Here is a 20653-nt window from a genome sequence, read left to right as displayed (position 1 = left end):
ACACACACACGCACATGCAAATTCATGCACAAACGCACACACACGTACGTATACATATACAAACAGCATGAACTATTTCGAACTGATACTTTTGTGTATTCTGTCTGTGTGTGTATTTCCCCCTCCAGCCTCCATTCCAGTTAGACTTATATATAGAGCGGCAGGACCAGATATTTCAGATAATTCAGTCATTCATACATTACGCCCCATATCCCTGGTACTGGGCTAGGCTATGAGTCGACGTCTCACTTCTTACACACACACACACACACACACACACACACAACACACACACACACACACACACACACACACACACACACACACACACACACACACACACACACACACACACACACACACACACACACACACACACACACAGACACACACACAGACACACACACACCTTAAGGTTGGCGCAGGTTGAGAAAACACAGGTGCTGTCCTGAGGCTTGATTTCATTGGCATGGAGAGAGGGGGCGGGCTTAGAGTTGAGTGGTGGCTGTATGGGAGGAAAGGGCGTGGCCAAAGACTCTATAACAGGAAGTACACTCCCCTCTGGACCATAGTCAAACGCCTGGATGGCATTCTCTATAAAAATAGGCAGGAGAAAGGGAGAGAAGAAGAGACAGGTTGTGACTTTAAGAGAGGCAAGATGGAGTGCAGGTATTGTAGGTAGGTCACTGTTATAAAAAAAAAAAACACCTAGGGACCTCTCTCTCTCACACACACTCACATATACACACACACAAATACACACACACAGTCACACACAGAGACATATATATACACACACACACACGCTGGCACTCCACTCACTGAGGCAGGTGTTGTGTGTGAAGTCTCTGAGGAAGGCGTCACACTCCTTTTCCTGGTTGCCAGTCCCTCTGCAGGAGCACCAGGGAGAGATGGTGCTGTTACTGGGACTGCTGTCCATGTAGTTAGGAGTCACATCAGACCCTGGAGAGAGAGGGAGGGAGGGAGGGAAAGATGATAGTTAGGACCAAGAGTACGTTTGAAGAACACTTCAGCAAATTGCTGTAATATGGAGAAAGTATGTGTGTGCGTGTGTGTAAATCCATTTCAATTCAATCACATTTTGACAGCACCCCTTTTGATTTGAATGAAACCCATTGTAGAAGTGCTCTGAAAGTGACTTTTTTGACCTGAATGTCAAAACAGAAGGTGCTCAAAGTTGACCTATTTTGCATACCCAACCATACCATGTGACATCCATGTCGTCATCATTGGAAAAGATAAACGGTTGAGATTTATATAATTTAAAAGTTTAAAAACAGGGTTGTCAAACTATTTAAAAAATATATATACACTACTGTTCAAAAGGTTGGGGTCACTTAGAAATGTCCTTGTTTTCGAAAGAGAAGCAATTTTTCTGTCCATTAAAATAACATCAAATAGATCAGAAATACAGTGTAGACATTGTTAATGTTGTAAATGGCTATTGTAGCTGGAAACGGCTGATTCTTTATGGAATATCTACATAGGCATACAGAGGCCCATTATCAGCAACAATCAGTCCTGTGTTCCAATGGCACGTTGTGTTTGCTAATACAAGTTTATCATTTTAAAAGGCTAATTGATCATTAGAAAACCCTTTTGCAATTATGTTTGCACAGCTGAAAACTGTTGTGCTGATTAAAGAAGCAATAAAACTGGCCTTCTTGAGACTAGTTGAGTATCTGGAGCATCAGCAATTGTGGGTTTGATTACAGGATCAAAATGGCCAGAAACAAATAATTTTCTTCTGAAACTCGTCAGTCTATTCTTGTTCTGAGAAATGAAGGCTATTCCATGCGAGAAATTGCCAAGAAACTGAAGATCTCGTACAACGCTGTGTACTACTCCCTTCATAGAACAGCGCAAATTGGCTCTAACCAGAATAGAAAGAGGAGTGGGAGGCCCCGGTGCACAACTGAGCAAAAGGACAAATACATTAGAGTGTCTAGTTTGAGAAACAGACGCCTCACTGGTCCTCAACTGGCAGCTTCATTAAATAGTACCCGCAAAACACCAGTCTCAACATTAACAGTGAAGAGGCGACTCCGGAATGCTGACCTTCTAGGCAGAGTTGCAAAGAAAAAGCCATATCTCAGACTGGCCAATAAAAATAAAAGATTAAGATGGGCAAAAGAACACAGACACCGGACAGAGGAAGATTGGAAAAAAAGTGTTATGGACAGACGAATCGAAGTTTGAGGTGTTCGGATCACAGAGAAGACATTTGTGAGATGCAGACCAAATGAAAAGATTCTGAAGAAGTGCTTGATGCCATCTGTCAAGCATGGTGGAGGCAATGTGATGGTCTGGGGGTGCTTTGGTGGTGGTAAAGTGGGAGATTTGTACAGGGTAAAAGGGATCTTGAAGGAGGAAGGCTATCACTCCATTTTGCAACGCCATGCCATACCCTGTGGACGGCGCTTGATTGGAGCCAATTTCCTACTACAACAGGACAATAACCCAAAGCACAGCTCCAAACTATGCAATAACTATTTAGGGAAGAAGCAGTCAGCTGGTATTCTGTCTGTGATGGAGAGGCCAGCACAGTCACCGGATCTCAACCCTATTGAGCTGTTGTGGGAGCAGCTTGACCGTATGGTACGTAAGAAGTGCCCATCAAGCCAATCCAACTTGTGGGAGGTGCTTCAGGAAGCATGGGGTGAAATCTCTTCAGATTACCTCAACAAATTGACAACTAGAATACCAAAGGTCTGCAAGGCTGTAATTGCTGCAAATGGAGGATTCTTTGACGAAAGCAGAGTTTGAAGGACACAATTATTATTTCAATGAAAAATCACTATTTCTAACCTTGTCAATGACTACATTTCCTATTCATTTTGCTATATTTCCTATTCAAACTCATTTCATGTATGTTTTCATGGAAAACAAGGACATTTCTAAGTGACCCCAAACTTTTGAAATGTAGTGTACATTATTTCATTTTTTTACCTAAACGTCAATAATCTAAAAACGCGTAAACATCAGGTTTTTGTGTTGTGCCCGCAATCGGTTGAGACACAACATGCTCTTGAATACAGGGTGGGTTTCATTTTTTGGCTGCTAAAATGGGAATAAATTGGCTGCTAAAATGGGAATAAATTATAAATGTTGACTTTCAAAACGTACCACAAAGACGGTTCGAGGTCCACACATCAGAGAATGTTTTTTATTTTTTTATTTAACCTTTATTTAACCAGGTAGGTTGAATGGGAATATCTGTTGTTTTTAAATGGTACTGTCAAACCTCCATAGGAAACCTACTGAAATCATAGAAATACAGATAATAGAACAGACATGACAATTTAAGTTGACATTCGACGGTGGGTGGACCGGCGGCCATGTTTGTGGTAGTAATTTAAATTTCAATGGTGTGCCAGCAGTGGTCTGAAGGGATCCATTCTATGAATTATATTTATAGGATTGAAATGACACCCACCCTGTATTCAAGAGTATGTTGTGTCTCAACCGATGGCGTGCACAACACAAAAACATTTGATGATGTAAAATAGGGTCTAAGCTACATCATATGCGAATATGAAGAGAATTAACTTTGAACGTTTTATTTTATTTTATTTTTTAAAGAAATTATAAAATAGTTTGACAATCCTGTTTGTAAGCTTTTAAAGATATCAAACTCAACCGTTTTTCTTTTCCAGTGTTGAAGACATGGATATCTCATGGTATGGTGGGGTATGCAAAATAGGTCAACTTTGAGCACCTCTATCTCATGAATGTTTTGGCATTCACATCCAAAATGTCACTTTAAATCAAAAGGGATGTTGTCAAAAAGTTTTGAATTCAAATGGCTTTACCCTTTTATTGTCACATAGGTGCAGTGAAATGTGTTGTTTTACAGGGTCAGCCATAGTACTACGGTGCCCCTTGAACAAATGTGTGACATTTTCCTTTTCTCAAGGGCACATCAACAGATTTTTCACATTGTCGGCTAGGTTTGTGTGTGTGTGTGCGCGTGTACTCACCAATGAGGCCTACGTAGGCCATGAGGCAGCCGTGGTAGTTATCATGGGGACAGCTGGTGATGGAGTGACCAGTCATCTGACAGTTCATATGGAAATCAGCCAGTCTTGATCTACATGCACACACACAGGCACATTTTACATTTTCATCATAACATGGTCATTTTACCATCTTATTAAATTAAGGTCTATGACCATACTGTAGGGTTATTTTATGGGAGATGTTGTTTTCTAAGTCACTGTTGTATAGTTCTAAGATATTGTGAATCAGTTGTTTTGAATTGTAATATTAATGATTTATCTACCTAGCAACTACTTTGCACTTTTCTGATTGGTTGGATGTTAGTTATTTGTTGGAAGAGAACAGGAAATGGTTGAGTCGATGCATGGCTGTAACTGGGTTTTGACTAGATAGTATAACATTTGTCAGAATTGACTTTTCGTAGCAGGTTAGGAGAACTTACGCAGCAGGTTAGGACAATTAACGTAGCAAGTTAAAAGAATTAGGTTAAAGTTAGTTAAAGGGTTAGCTAAAATATGATATCAACTATATCCCATCTAGACATGACACTGTAACTGTGGTCAGTTCATCCAAAGATTATGGATATACTGACAAGATTACATGTCTCTCCACCACAACAATGGGAGTCGTTGTCCACAAAGGTACAGCGAGCTGTCTAGCTCCCGCCTATCCTTTCTTTGGATTGGTGGATATATCTAATTATTGTAAACCTTTTTTGAATATTCAATGAGGGTTGTTGATGTCAACCGCCTGTATTCAATGGAGAGAGATGCTATGCTACTAGCCTCATGCCATGAATATGCCTAGCCATCTCGAGGCAACTCCGATATAAAGTGTTTTTCTGTCAAAGTTGCTGTGATGTCACGTTTCCTACTTATATTAGTACACTCGTAACAACTCAAGGATTACGAAACTTCTATTTGATCAAATAAACCTAACTTTGAAAATAAGCCATTCATTTTTTTGTTGACCAAATTCAACACTCTTTCATTAACCTCCATACAAAAACTCCTTGCTTGGTGGGCGAAACAACAACAAAAAACACCTACTGGAGGGAGACAGATTTTCCCCTGAGTTGGGCCTCTCTCTTCCTCTCTGGTTCATCATTAAATCAGCAAAACAGTAATCGGTATTCATCCATTGTTTGTCTACAAAGTGAGTCATCCATCCACAATCTAAAGAACCCTTAAACTACAATACTATCATTGCACATTTTAAAAACATGTGATGTAATTTTAAAAAAAAATCTGAATCCTTCTCCTGTTTTGTCCGGATGACTCTTGAAGAGTCTCAACCCCATGAAGAGTCAACTCTCACAATATTCATCAAATGGCCATGGCGTAGCGGTTAGTTGTGAGTCTTAGTAGCCTCCAATCAGTTACCATTGCAGGTTCGCACCTTCTATCATGCTTCCCTTTTTTGCTGTGAATCCCTTTTTTTTGCTGTCAAAAACGGAATCTATGGCATTATGTAGGATGCCTAAGACAGAAGCTTATACTTTACTCAATAAAACTAATTGTTTAAACAACAATGTGCAGAAAGTGTGGTGTCACATAAAACGATTTTCAAAATAATATGCCTTTGCCACGATTTGACCCCATTCCCTGTTGTCTGAGTGTTCTGATCCTCGAGACCCCAACTCTACCTGCCAAGCTACCATTCAGGTGACGCTACATGAAAAACTAAAAATGTGTAAGTACTGTGTCCAGTAGAGGTCGGTGTTTGAAAGCAGCTTGGACTCGAAGAAAGCACCGGAACCACAGTGAAATCAGTAGGATCTTGCATTTTGCAACACATTATTTGAAAAACCAGGTGATCAAATAAAGCTTTGGACGTCATTGATCACGTGGTAATGTTTACTTTGAAACGAGCATCGTTACGTGTTAGTTCAGTAGTGCTTTAAAAACTGCATCAGAGCTCTGGTATCAATCGTCCCATCACTAATTCTCACAGTCCACTCCAATTGATTTGAGTGAAAAAATAATCAACTTCTATAGACATTTTTAAATGTGCAATATGCAGAAATTGCTCCGCCATTTCCTGGTTGCTAAATTTCTAATAGTTTGCCTAATTTCAGTTTATGTGACACAACAAACAGTCATTGTGTAGATAATCATTTGACCATCTAAATCGCTGTGAAATATATTTTCCATAACCCAAAATATTGTATTTTCAGCTGTTTGAAGCTGGCATACAAAACCGAAAGTAAAAGTAAAAACTAAACCTAAGAACAGGAATCATTGAAACAGCGCACATAGAACAGATCTACCGCTACTTAGACTTGCTTTCAATGAAAATGACAGATCTATACCTCACATTTCTATGTGAATTTGGTTGGGTTGCCCAAAGAGTTGCATATTGCAGCTTTAACAGCTTTTTGAGGAGGAGAGGAAGTGAACACTAGAACCCCAAAGAACCTCTGATGTATTTGTAAACAGCTAGCTAGCTAGCTTATTCTAGTTATTTTCTCAAGGTCACAGTATCCGTGGGTGGGTTGGTCCTTGCGACCAGGGACAAATCTATTTTTGAAAGTTTTCGTTTATAGATTTCCCAAAGAAGCATCGCAGTGGGCAGCATTGCCTGCATGGATAGTAACGTTAGCAGCAGGAGGTGGCGGTGCAAGGATGATGTGTAGCACACAAGTAAGTTGTTTATCATGTTAACTATCTATTCTAGGTAACATCAGCTAGCTAGCTAGCTACATATACTGAAAATAGGATAGACAGCCATCCAATATTAGTTTGATTTGCTAAAAACAACAATGTTAGCTACCTAGGTAGTAGCTAAGCTAGCTAGCTAATTAACAGGTTTCCAGTCCCAAAGAGAGAGCTATGACAATACAAAACACAATTGCAACAAAATATAAAATGTTATTATATCACTTGAGAATAATGAAGCAAGTCCTGGTCTCATTTCTATGTTTCTTTAACCTCAGATACAGAGACCTGTGAAAGCTGCTAAACCCTGTCTGCGGATGAAGTCCTGGAGAGACTGAAGGGTATATCTCCAATGAGTTATATATGCCATTGGTTTACTGTTAGAATTGGTTGTAGGACTACAAAAATACTGTTAAAAGTAACAATGTATAGACCTAGAATATGCATGGCCAACCTTGCTCCTAGAGATCTAGCTACTGGGTGTGGAGGTTTCTGTTCCAGCCCAGCCCTGACATTCTGCTTATTATTTGCACTAGACACTATTCATTTAACTATTCAATCAACTCTTGTTTTGGAGATGTATGTCTAAACCCACTAGGCATTCTTTGTATAATATTACATAAAGTGTTGATTCTTTGAATTAAGTATAGTGTCTTTTTTGGTCATTGAACATTCATTTTTTGTCTGTTTTATTTGGTTGTCACTCACTGTAATCGTGTCTGATGGTATTGCACAGATTTGCAGCTAAAGCTGATGTCCTTGATCATTGGTGTGGGTATAACAATCCCTGTATGGCTGACCTAGGATGCAACCCCTGTCCACAACTGCACTTCATACCCACACAGCAGAGTCCATTATCCTACAAAAACCATTATCTTGGTTGGGCTAGGATAACAATACTTTAGGTCTCAGGGCAGGTGACATCACCACACGATGGCTTCTAGGGCTTTGTCTCACTTTGTCTTTCTTTGATTACTTGCATCCTATCTCCTCACCTGTATTGTATCGCAAATGTATTGGAGGAGAAGGTACAAGTTCCCTCCCCTCTGACCTTCTTCTCCAATGGGTTTTGAGAAGAAGGCGATGAGAGGAAGGATGAATTGATAAAGAGCCTAGCACTCACTGTCACGGTTTCGGCCGAGGCTGCTCCTCCTCCTTGCTCGGGCAGGCTTCGGCGGTCGTCGTCCCCGGAGTACTAGCTGCCACCGTTGTATGTTTCATGTTCGTTTGGTTTTGTCTTGATGTTGTACACCTGTTTCCAGTTAGTGTTCATTAGTGTCCTATTTAGTTCTCGTTGTGTGTGTCAGGTGTTGTGTGTGATTGCGCTTCTGTTTGGTGTTCTGTGCTACGTGTTTTCCTCCGTTGTTTTGGAGAGGGTTTCTCGCACATGTTAGTGCGCCTTTTGTTTGACGCCTGTGTGCGTCTTTATTTCGCCTCCGGGCTTGTTGAGCTCGTGTACTAAGTGAATATTTCACTAAAGTCTTTTGGACTTAGTTTCTGCGTCCTGCACCACACCCACCTACAGCACCCGTGACAGAATCACACACCTTATAAATGGAATCAGCAGGAGCAACAGCCACACCTGAGTCGCTAGAGGAGCATGTCCGCGGCCAGGATGACCAGATCAGACAACTGGGGACCGCTCTACAGGATGTCATCAACACCTTGCACCGATGGGAGTCCAGAGGGGTACCCACACCTCCACCTACCTTGCCACCACCATCGGTCGGTCCACCAGTCCCAGGTCCGGAACCCAGTGGGATTCGGCTCTCGCTCCCGAGGGCGTATGACGGCACAGCTGCCGGGTGTCAGGGGTTCCTCCTGCAGGTGGAGCTCTACCTGGCCACTGTACACCCGGTGCCCTCGGGACACGAGAGCGTTTCCGCCCTCATCTCCTGTCTCACGGGCAAGGCGTTGGAATGGGCCAACGCCGAGTGGAGGAGGATAGACGCCACCACCATCTCCTACGCGGAGTTCTCCCGTCGCTTCAAGGCCGTGTTCGACCATCCACCTGAGGGCAAAGTGGCGGGGGAGCGTCTATTCTACCTTAGACAGGGGAGGAGGAGCGCACAGGCGTTCGCTCTGGAGTTCCGGACTCTAGCGGCAGACGCAGGGTGGAATGAACGGGCCCTCATCGATCATTTTCGATGTAGCCTACGGGAGGACGTTCAACGTGAGTTGGCCTGCAGGGACACCAATTTCACCTTCGACCAGTTGGTCGACATGTCCATCCGTCTGGACACCCTGCTGGCCACCCGTGGACGTCCCGAGTGGGGTCCGTCCATTCCACCCTCCAGCACCTCCGAGCCGAGCCCTATGGAGCTCGGGGGTGCTGGCGCTAGAGAAAGGAGGAGAAGGAGCCCGAGGGGGCCTGTCCCCTGCACCAATTGCGGTCGTGGAGGGCACACTGCGGCCAGGTGCTGGGGAGGGTCTCCAGGAGGAGGAGACAACAGGCCACGCACTGGGGAGCATTCCCAGGTGAGTAGACACCCCACTTACCCAGAGCTCTCTGTTGCGCACTTTTGTATACCTGTTCGTTTTCCACAGGTTGCACCCCATTCCCAGCATAAGGCGCTAGTAGATTCAGGCGCAGCTGGGAATTTTGTTGATCGGAAGTTTTGTTTAGATTTAGGGATTCCCCTCCTGCCTGTTGACAAGCCTTTTCCCGTTCATGCTTTAGATAGCCGCCCGTTGGGGTCGGGGTTGATTAGGGAAATCACAGCGCCACTTAGGATGTGTGCGCAGGGGGGTCATGAGGAGACTATACAGCTATATCTGATCGACTCTCCTGCGTACCCGGTGGTGCTGGGAATTCCCTGGTTAAGTACCCATAACCCTGCCATTTCGTGGCAACAGAGAGCTCTCAATGGGTGGTCTGCTCAGTGTGAGGGGCGATGTCTGGGTGTTTCCGTGGGGGCGACTTCGGTGGAAAGTCCAAACCAAGTGCCCGCATTGCACATTCCGCCTGAATATGGGGATTTGGCTATTGTGTTTAGTAAAGCTAGGGCGACGCAGTTGCCTCCTCACAGACAGGGGGATTGTGCGATAGACCTCCAGGCAGGAGCAGCGCTCCCAAGGAGCCACGTGTATCCTTTGTCTCAAGAGGAGAGAAAAGCTATGGAGACTTACATAGCCGAATCTTTGAGAAAGGGATACATACGGCCCTCCACTTCTCCTGCGTCCTCAAGCTTCTTTTTTGTGAAGAAAAAAGATGGAGGGTTGCGCCCGTGCATTGATTACCGTGGTCTCAATCAGATTACTGTGAAATACAGTTATCCACTCCCTCTGATTGCGACCATGACGGAGTCATTGCACGGAGCGTGGTTTTTCACAAAACTGGATCTCAGGAGCGCGTATAACTTGGTGCGCATTAGGGAGGGCGACGAATGGAAAACAACGTTTAGTACCACCTCGGGTCATTACGAGTATCTCGTCATGCCATACGGGTTGATGAATGCTCCGTCAGTCTTCCAATCCTTCGTGGATGAGATTTTCCGGGATATGCAGGGGCAAGGGGTGGTCGTGTACATTGATGACATTCTAGGGTACTCGTCTACCCGAGCCGAGCATGTAGCCCTGGTGCGTCGTGTATTGAGGAGGCTGTTGGAGCACGACCTGTATGTCAAGGCAGAGAAATGTCTGTTTTTCCAGGAGTCGGTCTCCTTTTTGGGTTATCGGTTGTCCGCGTCTGGGGTGAAAATGGAGGTGGACCGTGTGTCAGCCGTGCGTAATTGGCAAACCCCAACCACTGTCAAAGAGGTGCAGCAGTTCTTGGGCTTTGCGAATTACTACCGGAGGTTTATCCGGGGTTTTGGACAGGTGGCAGCTCCCATCACGTCCCTTCTGAAAGGGGGTCCGGTGCGCCTGCAGTGGTCAGCTGAGGCGGACAGGGCTTTTGGGAGACTGAAGGACCTGTTTACGTCGGCTCCGGTGCTGGCGCATCCGGATCCCGCCTTAGCCTTTCAGGTCGAGGTGGACGCGTCTGAGGCCGGTGTAGGGGCCGTACTCTCTCAACGGTCCGGCACGCCACCTAAACTCCGCCCCTGTGCTTTTTACTCTAAAAAGCTCAGCCCGGCGGAGCGAAATTATGACGTCGGGGACAGGGAGCTGTTAGCTGTAGTTCAGGCCCTTAAGGTGTGGAGGCATTGGCTTGAGGGGGCTCAACACCCTTTCCTCATTTTGACTGACCATCGGAAACTGGAGTACATCCGGGCAGCGAGGAGACTGAACCCTCGCCAGGCTCGATGGAGTATGTTTCTCGCCAGGTTCGTATTTAAAATCACGTACATCCCTGGGTCCCAGAACGGTAAGGCAGATGCTCTGTCCCGGCGGTATGACACGGAGGAGAGGTCCGTTGAGCCTACTCCCATACTACCGGCGTCTTGTCTAGTGGCACCGGTTGTGTGGGAGGTCGATGCTGAAATCGAGCGGGCGTTGCGTGCCGACCCTAGCCCTCCACAGTGTCCTGTGGGTCGGAAGTACGTTCCGCTCGAGGTTCGGGATCGACTCATTTACTGGGCTCACACGTCACCCTCCTCTGGACATCCGGGTATTGGCCGGACAGTGCATTGTCTTAGCACTAAGTACTGGTGGCCCACGTTAGCCAGGGATGTGAGGGTTTATGTCTCCTCCTGCTCGGTGTGCGCCCAGTGTAAGGCGCCCAGACACTTGCCCAGGGGTAAGTTACAACCCCTGCCCGTTTCACAACGACCCTGGTCCCACCTCTCAGTGGATTTTGTGATAGACCTTCCCCCCTCGCAGGGGAATACCACCATCCTGGTCGTTGTGGACCGGTTCTCTAAGGCCTGTCGTCTTCTCCCTATGTCGGGTCTTCCTACTGCCCTACAGACCGCAGAGGCACTATTTACCCACGTCTTCCGGCATTACGGGGTACCCGAGGATATAGTGTCTGATCGAGGCCCCCAGTTTACCTCCCGAGTCTGGAGAGCGTTCATGGAGCGTTTGGGGGTCTCGGTGAGCCTTACCTCGGGGTACCACCCGGAGAGCAATGGGCAGGTAGAACGAGTCATCCAGGATGTGGGTAGGTTTCTGAAGTCGTATTGCCAGGACCGTCCAGAGGAGTGGGCTCGGTATATTCCCTGGGCGGAGATGGCCCAAAACTCTCTCCGCCACTCCTCTACCAACCTAACCCCCTTCCAATGTGTGTTAGGTTACCAGCCGGTTCTGGCACCTTGGCAGCAGAGCCAGATCGAGGCCCCTGCGGTGGATGATTGGGTGAGGCACTCGGAGGAGACGTGGAACGCTGCACACGTCCATCTGCAGCGGGCCATCCGTCGACACAAGGCGAGCGCCGATCTCCACCGCAGTGAGGGGCCGGTGTACGCACCTGGAGATCGAGTCTGGCTCTCGACCAGAAACATGCCCCTCCGCCTGCCCTGCCGGAAGCTGGGTCGGCGGTTTGTGGGGCCTTTTAAAGTCCTGAGAAGACTGAACGAGGTGTGTTATAGGTTACATCTGCCTATTGAATATAAGAATATTAACCCCTCGTTCCATGTGTCTCTTCTCAGGCCGGTGGTAGCTGGTCCACTCCAGGAAGGTGAGATAGGAGAGACTCCTCCGCCCCCACTGGACATCGAGGGGGCTCCGGCGTACACCGTTCGGTCCATCTTGGACTCGAGACGTCAGATGGGGGGTCTCCAGTATCTCGTGGAGTGGGAGGGGTACGGCCCGGAGGAACGGTGCTGGGTGCCGCGGAGGGACATCCTAGACCCGTCTCTCCTGTCGGAGTTCCACCGGGGGCATCCCGCGCGCCCTGCTCCGCGTCCTCCTGGTCGTCCCCGAGGCCGGGGTCGGCGCACGGCTGGAGCCGCGCGTCAAGGGGGGGGTACTGTCACGGTTTCGGCCGAGGCTGCTCCTCCTCCTTGCTCGGGCAGGCTTCGGCGGTCGTCGTCCCCGGAGTACTAGCTGCCACCGTTGTATGTTTCATGTTCGTTTGGTTTTGTCTTGATGTTGTACACCTGTTTCCAGTTAGTGTTCATTAGTGTCCTATTTAGTTCTCATTGTGTGTGTCAGGTGTTGTGTGTGATTGCGCTTCTGTTTGGTGTTCTGTGCTACGTGTTTTCCTCCGTTGTTTTGGAGAGGGTTTCTCGCACATGTTAGTGCACCTTTTGTTTGACGCCTGTGTGCGCCTTTATTTCGCCTCTGGGCTTGTTGAGCTCGTGTACTAAGTGAATATTTCACTAAAATCTTTTGGACTTAGTTTCTTCGTCCTGCGCTTGATTCCTGCACCACACCCACCTACAGCACCTGTGACAATCACCTGTCAACTAGCTCACATGTGCTACACACTCACCCCTCTGCTACACTAACAGACCACCTCCTTCTCCTCAGCCAACAGAGCAGACTGTGTGAACTGAGTCAATCTAGCACACACAGAATTCATTTTGTGGGTATTTCATTCTGCTACATTGACTCAGATCACACAGTCAGCGGCTGATCTATACTGTCGGTGTCATAGGAGGTGAAAGGGGTGTGATTAGCAGAGGTGAGTTCTAGTAGCAACTGTGATGTGATGTCATCCCCCCTGCGACTTGAAGTAGTGTTTCCTGTCTATTATGAATTTATCTATCCTTGAATACAGTAAGCATCTCAGCTGCGGGAGGATCTCCTCCTGCAGTTTTGTGCCGATTTGCTTCATTCTGCTACACTCACTGTCCTCCTTCGCCAGTGGTTGGCATGCCAACTACAAGTGTCATTTGATTAGGGTTTGCACCCTGGCCTGGTCAGCCATACAGAGATGGAACTACTTTGCAGCCCATGTAAAAGTGACCCTTCACGGTGGTGACTCTCCAGGGGATTTTTCTCTTGCCTCCACTATCTGTGCCCCACCCTTTTGGTTACATTGCTTACAGTTGATGTGAGATTATGTATGGCATGCATGCCCAATGCAAACATATGATGGGATTAGTATTGGCCTTGTGGGCATGTCCAATGCACTTGTACATGTGGCTTGTCATTTCTATACTAAAACAGGATTAGCAAATCCTCACACATTGTTTACATTTTGTTGAGATGTTTTCTCCATTTGAAATGATACTATTGGAAATAGGAAAAGCACTCACACGTCTGAGAACTGATGTGGGTGGGAATCATTTGCTAATAACTTGAAAGAAAATAAAAGGCTGATACTGGCAAGACCAGTGTGTGGGTTTTTATTTTTATTAGACAATGAATGAGGCTAACCATGTTGAAGGATACCAAATCTGACTTCTACAGCTACATGCCTTCATTAAAATGGATTAGTGCAAGCCTTACCCTTGTAATGAAGGTAGGTCTTAAAGTGGAACTGACAGCGTTTTAACTACTTTGCAGACATGAAACAAACAGACAATCATAATATCAGTCAAAAATATAAAATTCCCAGTTTATGCTACAAAACCAACTTTATAAGAGGTTTAAAAAAATAGGTTATATTTGACTTAACATTCCATGACGTACACTAAGGCATTGTTGACAGAATAGATGGCTGCAGTTCAATGCATGATTAATATAATTCACCAATAGATTTCTTGGTAGTCTAAAAAATATTGCTATCAGGTTGTAAATCACAGCTGGCCTGTACATTGTTTGCTGCCTCCATTCGGGATGCAGTGTTTCATTTTCAATGACTCAATATTTTGGACAAAAACTGATGAATGTAACTAAGGCTGGGAATGTCAATACAATCAAACTAGCAAGGGCAATGATCACAAGTCAGTCATAACGTGGCTAAAAGGCTAGCATATCTATTTACGTACCAAGCTAAAAACACGGAACCTAATGTTAGCTAGCTAGCTAGCTGCTAGATAACATGTAAACAGCCTAGCAAACCAGCTCTGCTAGGGTGAGTGGGAGAGAGCCTACCTTTTCATGGTTGTTTGATCAATAGGACTGTAAAGTTCCCAAATGTAAGAGGACTCCAGGGGTATTGACATACTGTATTTGCAGAAATCCATTCATGTAGCTTTTGGCGAATGCGTTCTAATGATCTAAAGTAGCGCTGTTGCAACTGCCTGTAAACACACAGTCCAGTTCAAAGTGAATGATGGCAGGCCTGTGTAGCTAATGGCTTGTTTGCATAAAGGCCTACTGTAGCTCTGGTTGGCTATGGTGCACCGATCTGCGTAGACTTCGGTCCTGTACCAGACAGATATTTTTATTAGGTTTTATTTACTGCAGTGTCTATTAATTGTCCAAACGGACGGCTGCTTTCCCACTCTATATTGCTATAGACTTTTCACAAATGCTTTAGAATTTCTGGGAAGTATGTATACTAAGAATTTATGAAACCGTGAAAATGACTATATATATAAGTGTTCGCTTGTCAGAAAAAGTTTTTAAAAAGTGTTTTAATAAGATTTCATGTTGCTAAAATGCTGTCAGTTTCACTTTAAGGATTACTTGCACAGGAGAGAGACATTATTAGCAAATATCACTATCATGAGGGTGTGCATAAATTAATATTTTAAGGTAAATTTGATTTATTTTCACAATACATGTTGCTTGAAACAAAGTTGCAATTTGTTTGCTTCATGTTATGTATCATCCTGGTGTAATTATATGCAGTTCAACATTATCACCACAAGGTGCCAGTGCTAGCATTTGTATTATAGTCTAACTTTACTGTAAACAAACCCCTAGCCAGGTCTCGTAACATGATATCAATAATACATGCCTAGCACAATCTAGCTGATAATTAAAACTACAGTATGTTTCTTAGTTGAAAGTAAAAGGGCAATACACCTGGGTAAAATATAGTTGTGTTTTGTGTAAGCAGACAAAGAGCTAGGGGAGACAGATCATCACCTCTTGAAGAGCATAGTCAGATCTAAACATTTCAGATCATTCCATGCAAAACAATTGCGCACATTAAGCTCTCTATCATCAGAGTTATACAGGAAGTAGCTGCATGCTTTTCATGATCAGTAAACATCAATTGGTCATGTAATTTCAGATAACCTATATGACGGTAGCCTCACGATATCTCTCAATATTGGCCACCATTAATTGGATATTTGAGTGATATAAATAATAGTGAACTATACCTGACAAGTATGAGTGGTTAGGTTAATTTCCCATTCCTTTGTGGGCTCTACCTGTCTAGCAGCAGAAGGGTGCATTTGCCGATATACTGTTAGCTAATAATGTTTACTACCAGTAGAAACTTTGTACAGTTGGCTAAACATGTTGGTAAGTAGACCTAAAGTACTTGTTCCTCCAACAACATAGGCCTACCTAGCAAAGTTATCTAACATTATCCCCCTTTCAACATTGTTTTTGAGTGTTTAATCACGATTGCCGCTGACAGACATGATAGGCTACATTGATTGAAGGACCACGTCAAGTTGACTAGCTAATAACAGATCACGTCAATATGGCTAGTTAACAAGCTAACTTTCAGGGGATAAACTTGATGGATAGCTATATCTAAATATTGTTTGATTTGCATGCCCTCTTTTGTGGTGATGACAGTAGCGTTAGTCCGACTGACAACTTTACCAGGACAATGTCAAGTTCTTTCCAAAAGCCTAAACTCTGATGAAGCAAGCTAAATGACACATGTTGTTTGCTTAGCTAGCGAGCTACAAGCCAAATGGATTTTTTTATTTTATTTTTTATTTAACCTTTATTTAACCAGGTAAGCCAGTTGAGAACAAGTTCTCATTTACAACTGCGACCTGGCCAAGATAAAGCATAGCAGTGCGATAAAAACAACAACACAGAGTTACATATGGGGTAAAAAAACATAAAGTCAAAAAATACAACAGAAAATATATATACAGTGTGTGCAAATGTAGCAAGTTATGGAGTTAAGGCAATAAATAGGCTATAGTGCAAAATAATTACAATTAGTATTAACACTGGAATGCTAGATGTGCAAGAGATTATGTGCAAATAGAGATACTGGGGTGCAAAAGAGCAAAATAAATAACAATATAGGGATGAGGTAGTTGGGTGGGCTAATTTCAGATGGGCTGTGTACAGGTGCAGTGATCGGTAAGGTGCTCTGACAACTGATGCTTAAAGTTAGTGAGGGAGATAAGAGTCTCCAGCTTCAGAGATTTTTGCAATTCGTTCCAGTCATTGGCAGCAGAGAACTGGAAGGAATGGCGGCCAAAGGAGGTGTTGGCTTTGGGAATGACCAGTGAGATATACCTGCTGGAGCGCAGACTACAGGTGGGTGCTGCTATGGTGACCAATGAGCTAAGATAAGGCGGGGATTTGCCTAGCAGTGATTTATAGATGGCCTGGAGCCAGTGGGTTTGACGACGAACATGTAGTGAGGACCAGCCAACAAGAGCGTACAGGTCACAGTGGTGGGTAGTGTATGGGGCTTTGGAGACAAAACGGATAGCACTGTGATAGACTACATCCAATTTGCTGAGTAGAGTGTTGGAGGCTATTTTGTAAATGACATCGCCGAAGTCAAGGATCGGTAGGATAGTCAGTTTTACGAGGGCATGTTTGGCAGCATGAGTGAAGGAGGCTTTGTTGCGAAATAGGAAGCCGATTCTAGATTTAACTTTGGATTGGAGATTCTTAATGTGAGTCTGGAAGGAGAGTTTACAGTCTAACCAGACACATAGGTATTTGTAGTTGTCCACATACTCTAGGTCAGACCCGTCGAGAGTGGTGATTCTAGTCGGGTGGGCGGGTGCCAGCAGCGTTCGATTGAAGAGCATGCATTTAGTTTTACTAGTGTTTAAGAGCAGTTGGAGGCTACTGAAGGAGTGTTGTATAGCATTGAAGCTCGTTTGGAGGTTTGTTAACACAGTGTCCAATGAAGGGCCAGATGTATACAAAATGGTGTCGTCTGCGTAGAGGTGGATCTGAGAGTCACCAGCAGCAAGAGCGACATCATTGATATACACGGAGAAAAGAGTCGGCCCAAGAATTGAACCCTGTGGCACCCCCATAGAGACTGCCATAGGTCCACAAAACAGGCCCTCTGATTTGACACACTGAACTCTATCTGAGAAGTAGTTGGTGAACCAGGCGAGGCAGTCATTTGAGAAACCAAGGCTATTTAGTCTGCCAATAAGAATGCGGTGGTTGACAGAGTCGAAAGCCTTGGCCAGGTCGATGAAGACGGCTGCACAGTACTGTCTATTATCGATCGCGGTTATAATATCGTTTAGGACCTTGAGCGTGGCTACCCTCACCTATCAGAAAAGACATCAGAAAAGACATGATCAATTGATGTTTACTGATCATGAAAAGCATGTAGTTACTTGTTGTATAACTCTGATGACAAAGCTAAATGTGTAAAAATCGGAAATGTGTAGTCATTTGTAACAAAAAAGGCATTTTTATAGACAGACCTGAAAGCCAGATCAGTGATTATTGCTAAAAAAGCAGGTACAACTATTTTGATAAAATATTTAAATGATTAGTGGGTCTTATGGTTGTGGAAGGCATATGGTATAATTTCACGAGCTCTGACTTCATTAGATTATTGCTGACTGTTTTAAATGCAATGAATTTGACCTTTAATTGTATAACAAAGCTTATTTTGAAAAAACATTTAAAAAATCAAGATATACAGTACCACTCAAAAGTTTGGAGACACCTACTCATTCCAGGGTTTGTCTTTATTTTTACTATTTTCTACATTGTAGAATAATAGCGAAGACATCAAAACTATGAAATAACACATATGGAATCATGTAGTCACCAAAAAATTGTTAAACAAATCAATATATATTTTATATTTGAGATTCTTCAAATAGCCACCCTATGCCTTGATGACAGCTTTGCACACTCTTGGCATTCTCTCAACCAGCTTCACCTGGAATGCTTTTCCAACAGTCTTGAAGGAGTTCCCACATATGCTGAGCACTTGTTGGCTGCTTTTCCTTCACTCTGCCATCCGACTCATCCCAAACCATCTCAATTGGGTTGAGGTCGGGGGATTGTGGAGAACAGGTCAGCCCTTACACAGTCTGGAGGTGTCCTGTTGAAAAACAAATTATAGTCCCACTAAGTCCAAATGAGATGGGATGGCGTATCGCTGCAGAATGCTAAATAAATCACAGACAGTGTCACCAGCAAAGCACCCCCACACCATAACACCTCCTCCTCCATGCTTTACGGTGGGAACTACACATGCGGAGATCATCCATTCACCCACACCGCGTTTCACAAAGACATGGCGGTTGGAACCGAAACTCTCCAATTTGGACTCCAGACCAAAGGACAAAAATCCACCGGTCTAATGTCCGTTGCTCATGTTTCTTCGCCCAAGCAGGTCTCTTCTTCATTTTGTTGTCCTTTGGTCTAGTAGTGGTTTCTTTGCAGCAATTCAACCATGAAGGCCTGATTCACACAGTCTCCTCTGAACAGTTGATGTTAAGATGTGTCTGTGAAGCATTTATTTGGGCTGCAATTTCTGAGGCTAGTAAATCTAATGAACTTATCCTCTGCAGCAGAGGTAACTCTGGGTCTTCCATTCTTGTGGCGGTCCTCATGAGAGCCAGTTTTATCATAGCGCTTGATGGCAGACCACCATAGTCCCCGTGCCCAAGGACTCTAAGATAACCTGCCTAAATGACTACCGACCCGTAGCACTGACGTCTGTAGCCATGAAGTGCTTTGAAAGGCTGGTCATGGCTCACATCAACAGCATTATCCCAGAAACCCTAGACCCACTCCAATTTGCATACCGCCCCAACAGATCCACAGATGATGCAATCTCTATTGCACTCCACACTGCCCTTTCCCACCTGGACAATAGGAACACCTACATGAGAATGCTATTCATTGACTGCAGCTCAGCATTCAACACCATAGTGCCCACTAAGCTCATCACTAAGCTAAGGATCCTGGGACTAAACACCTCCCTCTGCAACTGGATCCTGGACTTCCTGACGGGCCGCCCCCAGGTGGTAAGGGTAGGTAACAACACATCTGCCACACTGATCCTCAACACGGGGGCCCCTCAGGGGTGCGTGCTCAGTCCCCTCCTATACTCTCTGTTCACCCATGACTGCATGGCCAGGCACGACTCCAACACCATCATTAAGTTTGCCGACGACACAACAGTGGTAGGCCTGATCACCGACAACGATGAGACAGCCTATAGGGAGGAGGTCAGAGATCTGGCCGTGTGGTGCCAGGACAACAACCTCTCCCTCAACGTGACCAAGACAAAGGAGATGATTGTGGACTACAGGAAAAAAAAGAGGACTGAGCACGCCCCCATTCTCATCGACGGGGCTGTAGTGGAACAGGTTGAGAGCTTCAAGTTCCTTGGTGTCCACATCACCAACGAACTATCATGGTCCAAACACACCAAGACAGTCGTGAAGAGGGCACGACAAAGCCTATTCCCCCTCAGGAGACTGAAAAGATTTGGCATGGGTCCTCAGATCCTCAAAAAATTCTACAGCTGCACCATCGAGAGCATCCTGACTGGTTGCATCACCGCCTGGTATGGCAACTGCTTGGCCTCCGACCGCAAGGCACTACAGAGGGTAGTGCGTACGGCCCAGTACATCACTGGGGCAAAGCTTCCTGCCATCCAGGACCTCTATACCAGGCGGTGTCAGAGGAAGGCCCTCAAAATTGTCAAAGACTCCAGCCACCCTAGTCATAGACTGTTCTCTCTGCTACCGCACGGCAAGCGGTACCGGAGTGCCAAGTCTAGGTCCAAAAGACTTCTCAACAGCTTCTACCCCCAAGCCATAAGACTCCTGAACAGCTAATCATGGCTACCCTGACTATTTGCACTGCCCCCCCACCCCATCCTTTCTACGCTGCTGCTACTCTGTTAAGTATTTATGCATAGTCACTTTAACTCTACCCACATGTACATATTACCTCAACTACCTCAACTAGCCGGTGCCCCCGCACATTGACTCTGCAACGTTACCCCCCTGTATATATAGCCTCCCTACTGTCACTTTTTTACTTCTGCTCTTTTTTTTCTCAACACTTTTTTTTAGTTGTAGTTTTATTTTTACTTTTTTTTGTTTAAA

General features: G+C 45.0%; 1 protein-coding gene across 1 annotated transcript in view; it reads right to left on the bottom strand.

Annotated features, from left to right (window-relative positions):
* Positions 1 to 20653, bottom strand: part of LOC311127484 (GDNF family receptor alpha-2-like) — a gene marked incomplete at both ends in the record, with an annotated part of 92381 nt that overhangs the window by 3787 nt on the left and 67941 nt on the right. The window contains 3 exons of the mRNA XM_084159313.1: positions 410 to 594; positions 823 to 963; positions 4002 to 4111. Coding sequence (XP_084015439.1) covers positions 410 to 594; positions 823 to 963; positions 4002 to 4111 — 436 coding nt within the window. The remainder of the gene's footprint in view (positions 1 to 409; positions 595 to 822; positions 964 to 4001; positions 4112 to 20653) is intronic.

Source organism: Coregonus lavaretus, assembly GCF_964263955.1.
Source record: "Coregonus lavaretus genome assembly, chromosome: 4".
Taxonomy (NCBI): Eukaryota; Metazoa; Chordata; class Actinopteri; order Salmoniformes; family Salmonidae; genus Coregonus; species Coregonus lavaretus.
The sequence above is the reverse complement of the archived record's forward strand: the minus strand, read 5'-3'. Positions and strand labels throughout refer to the sequence as shown.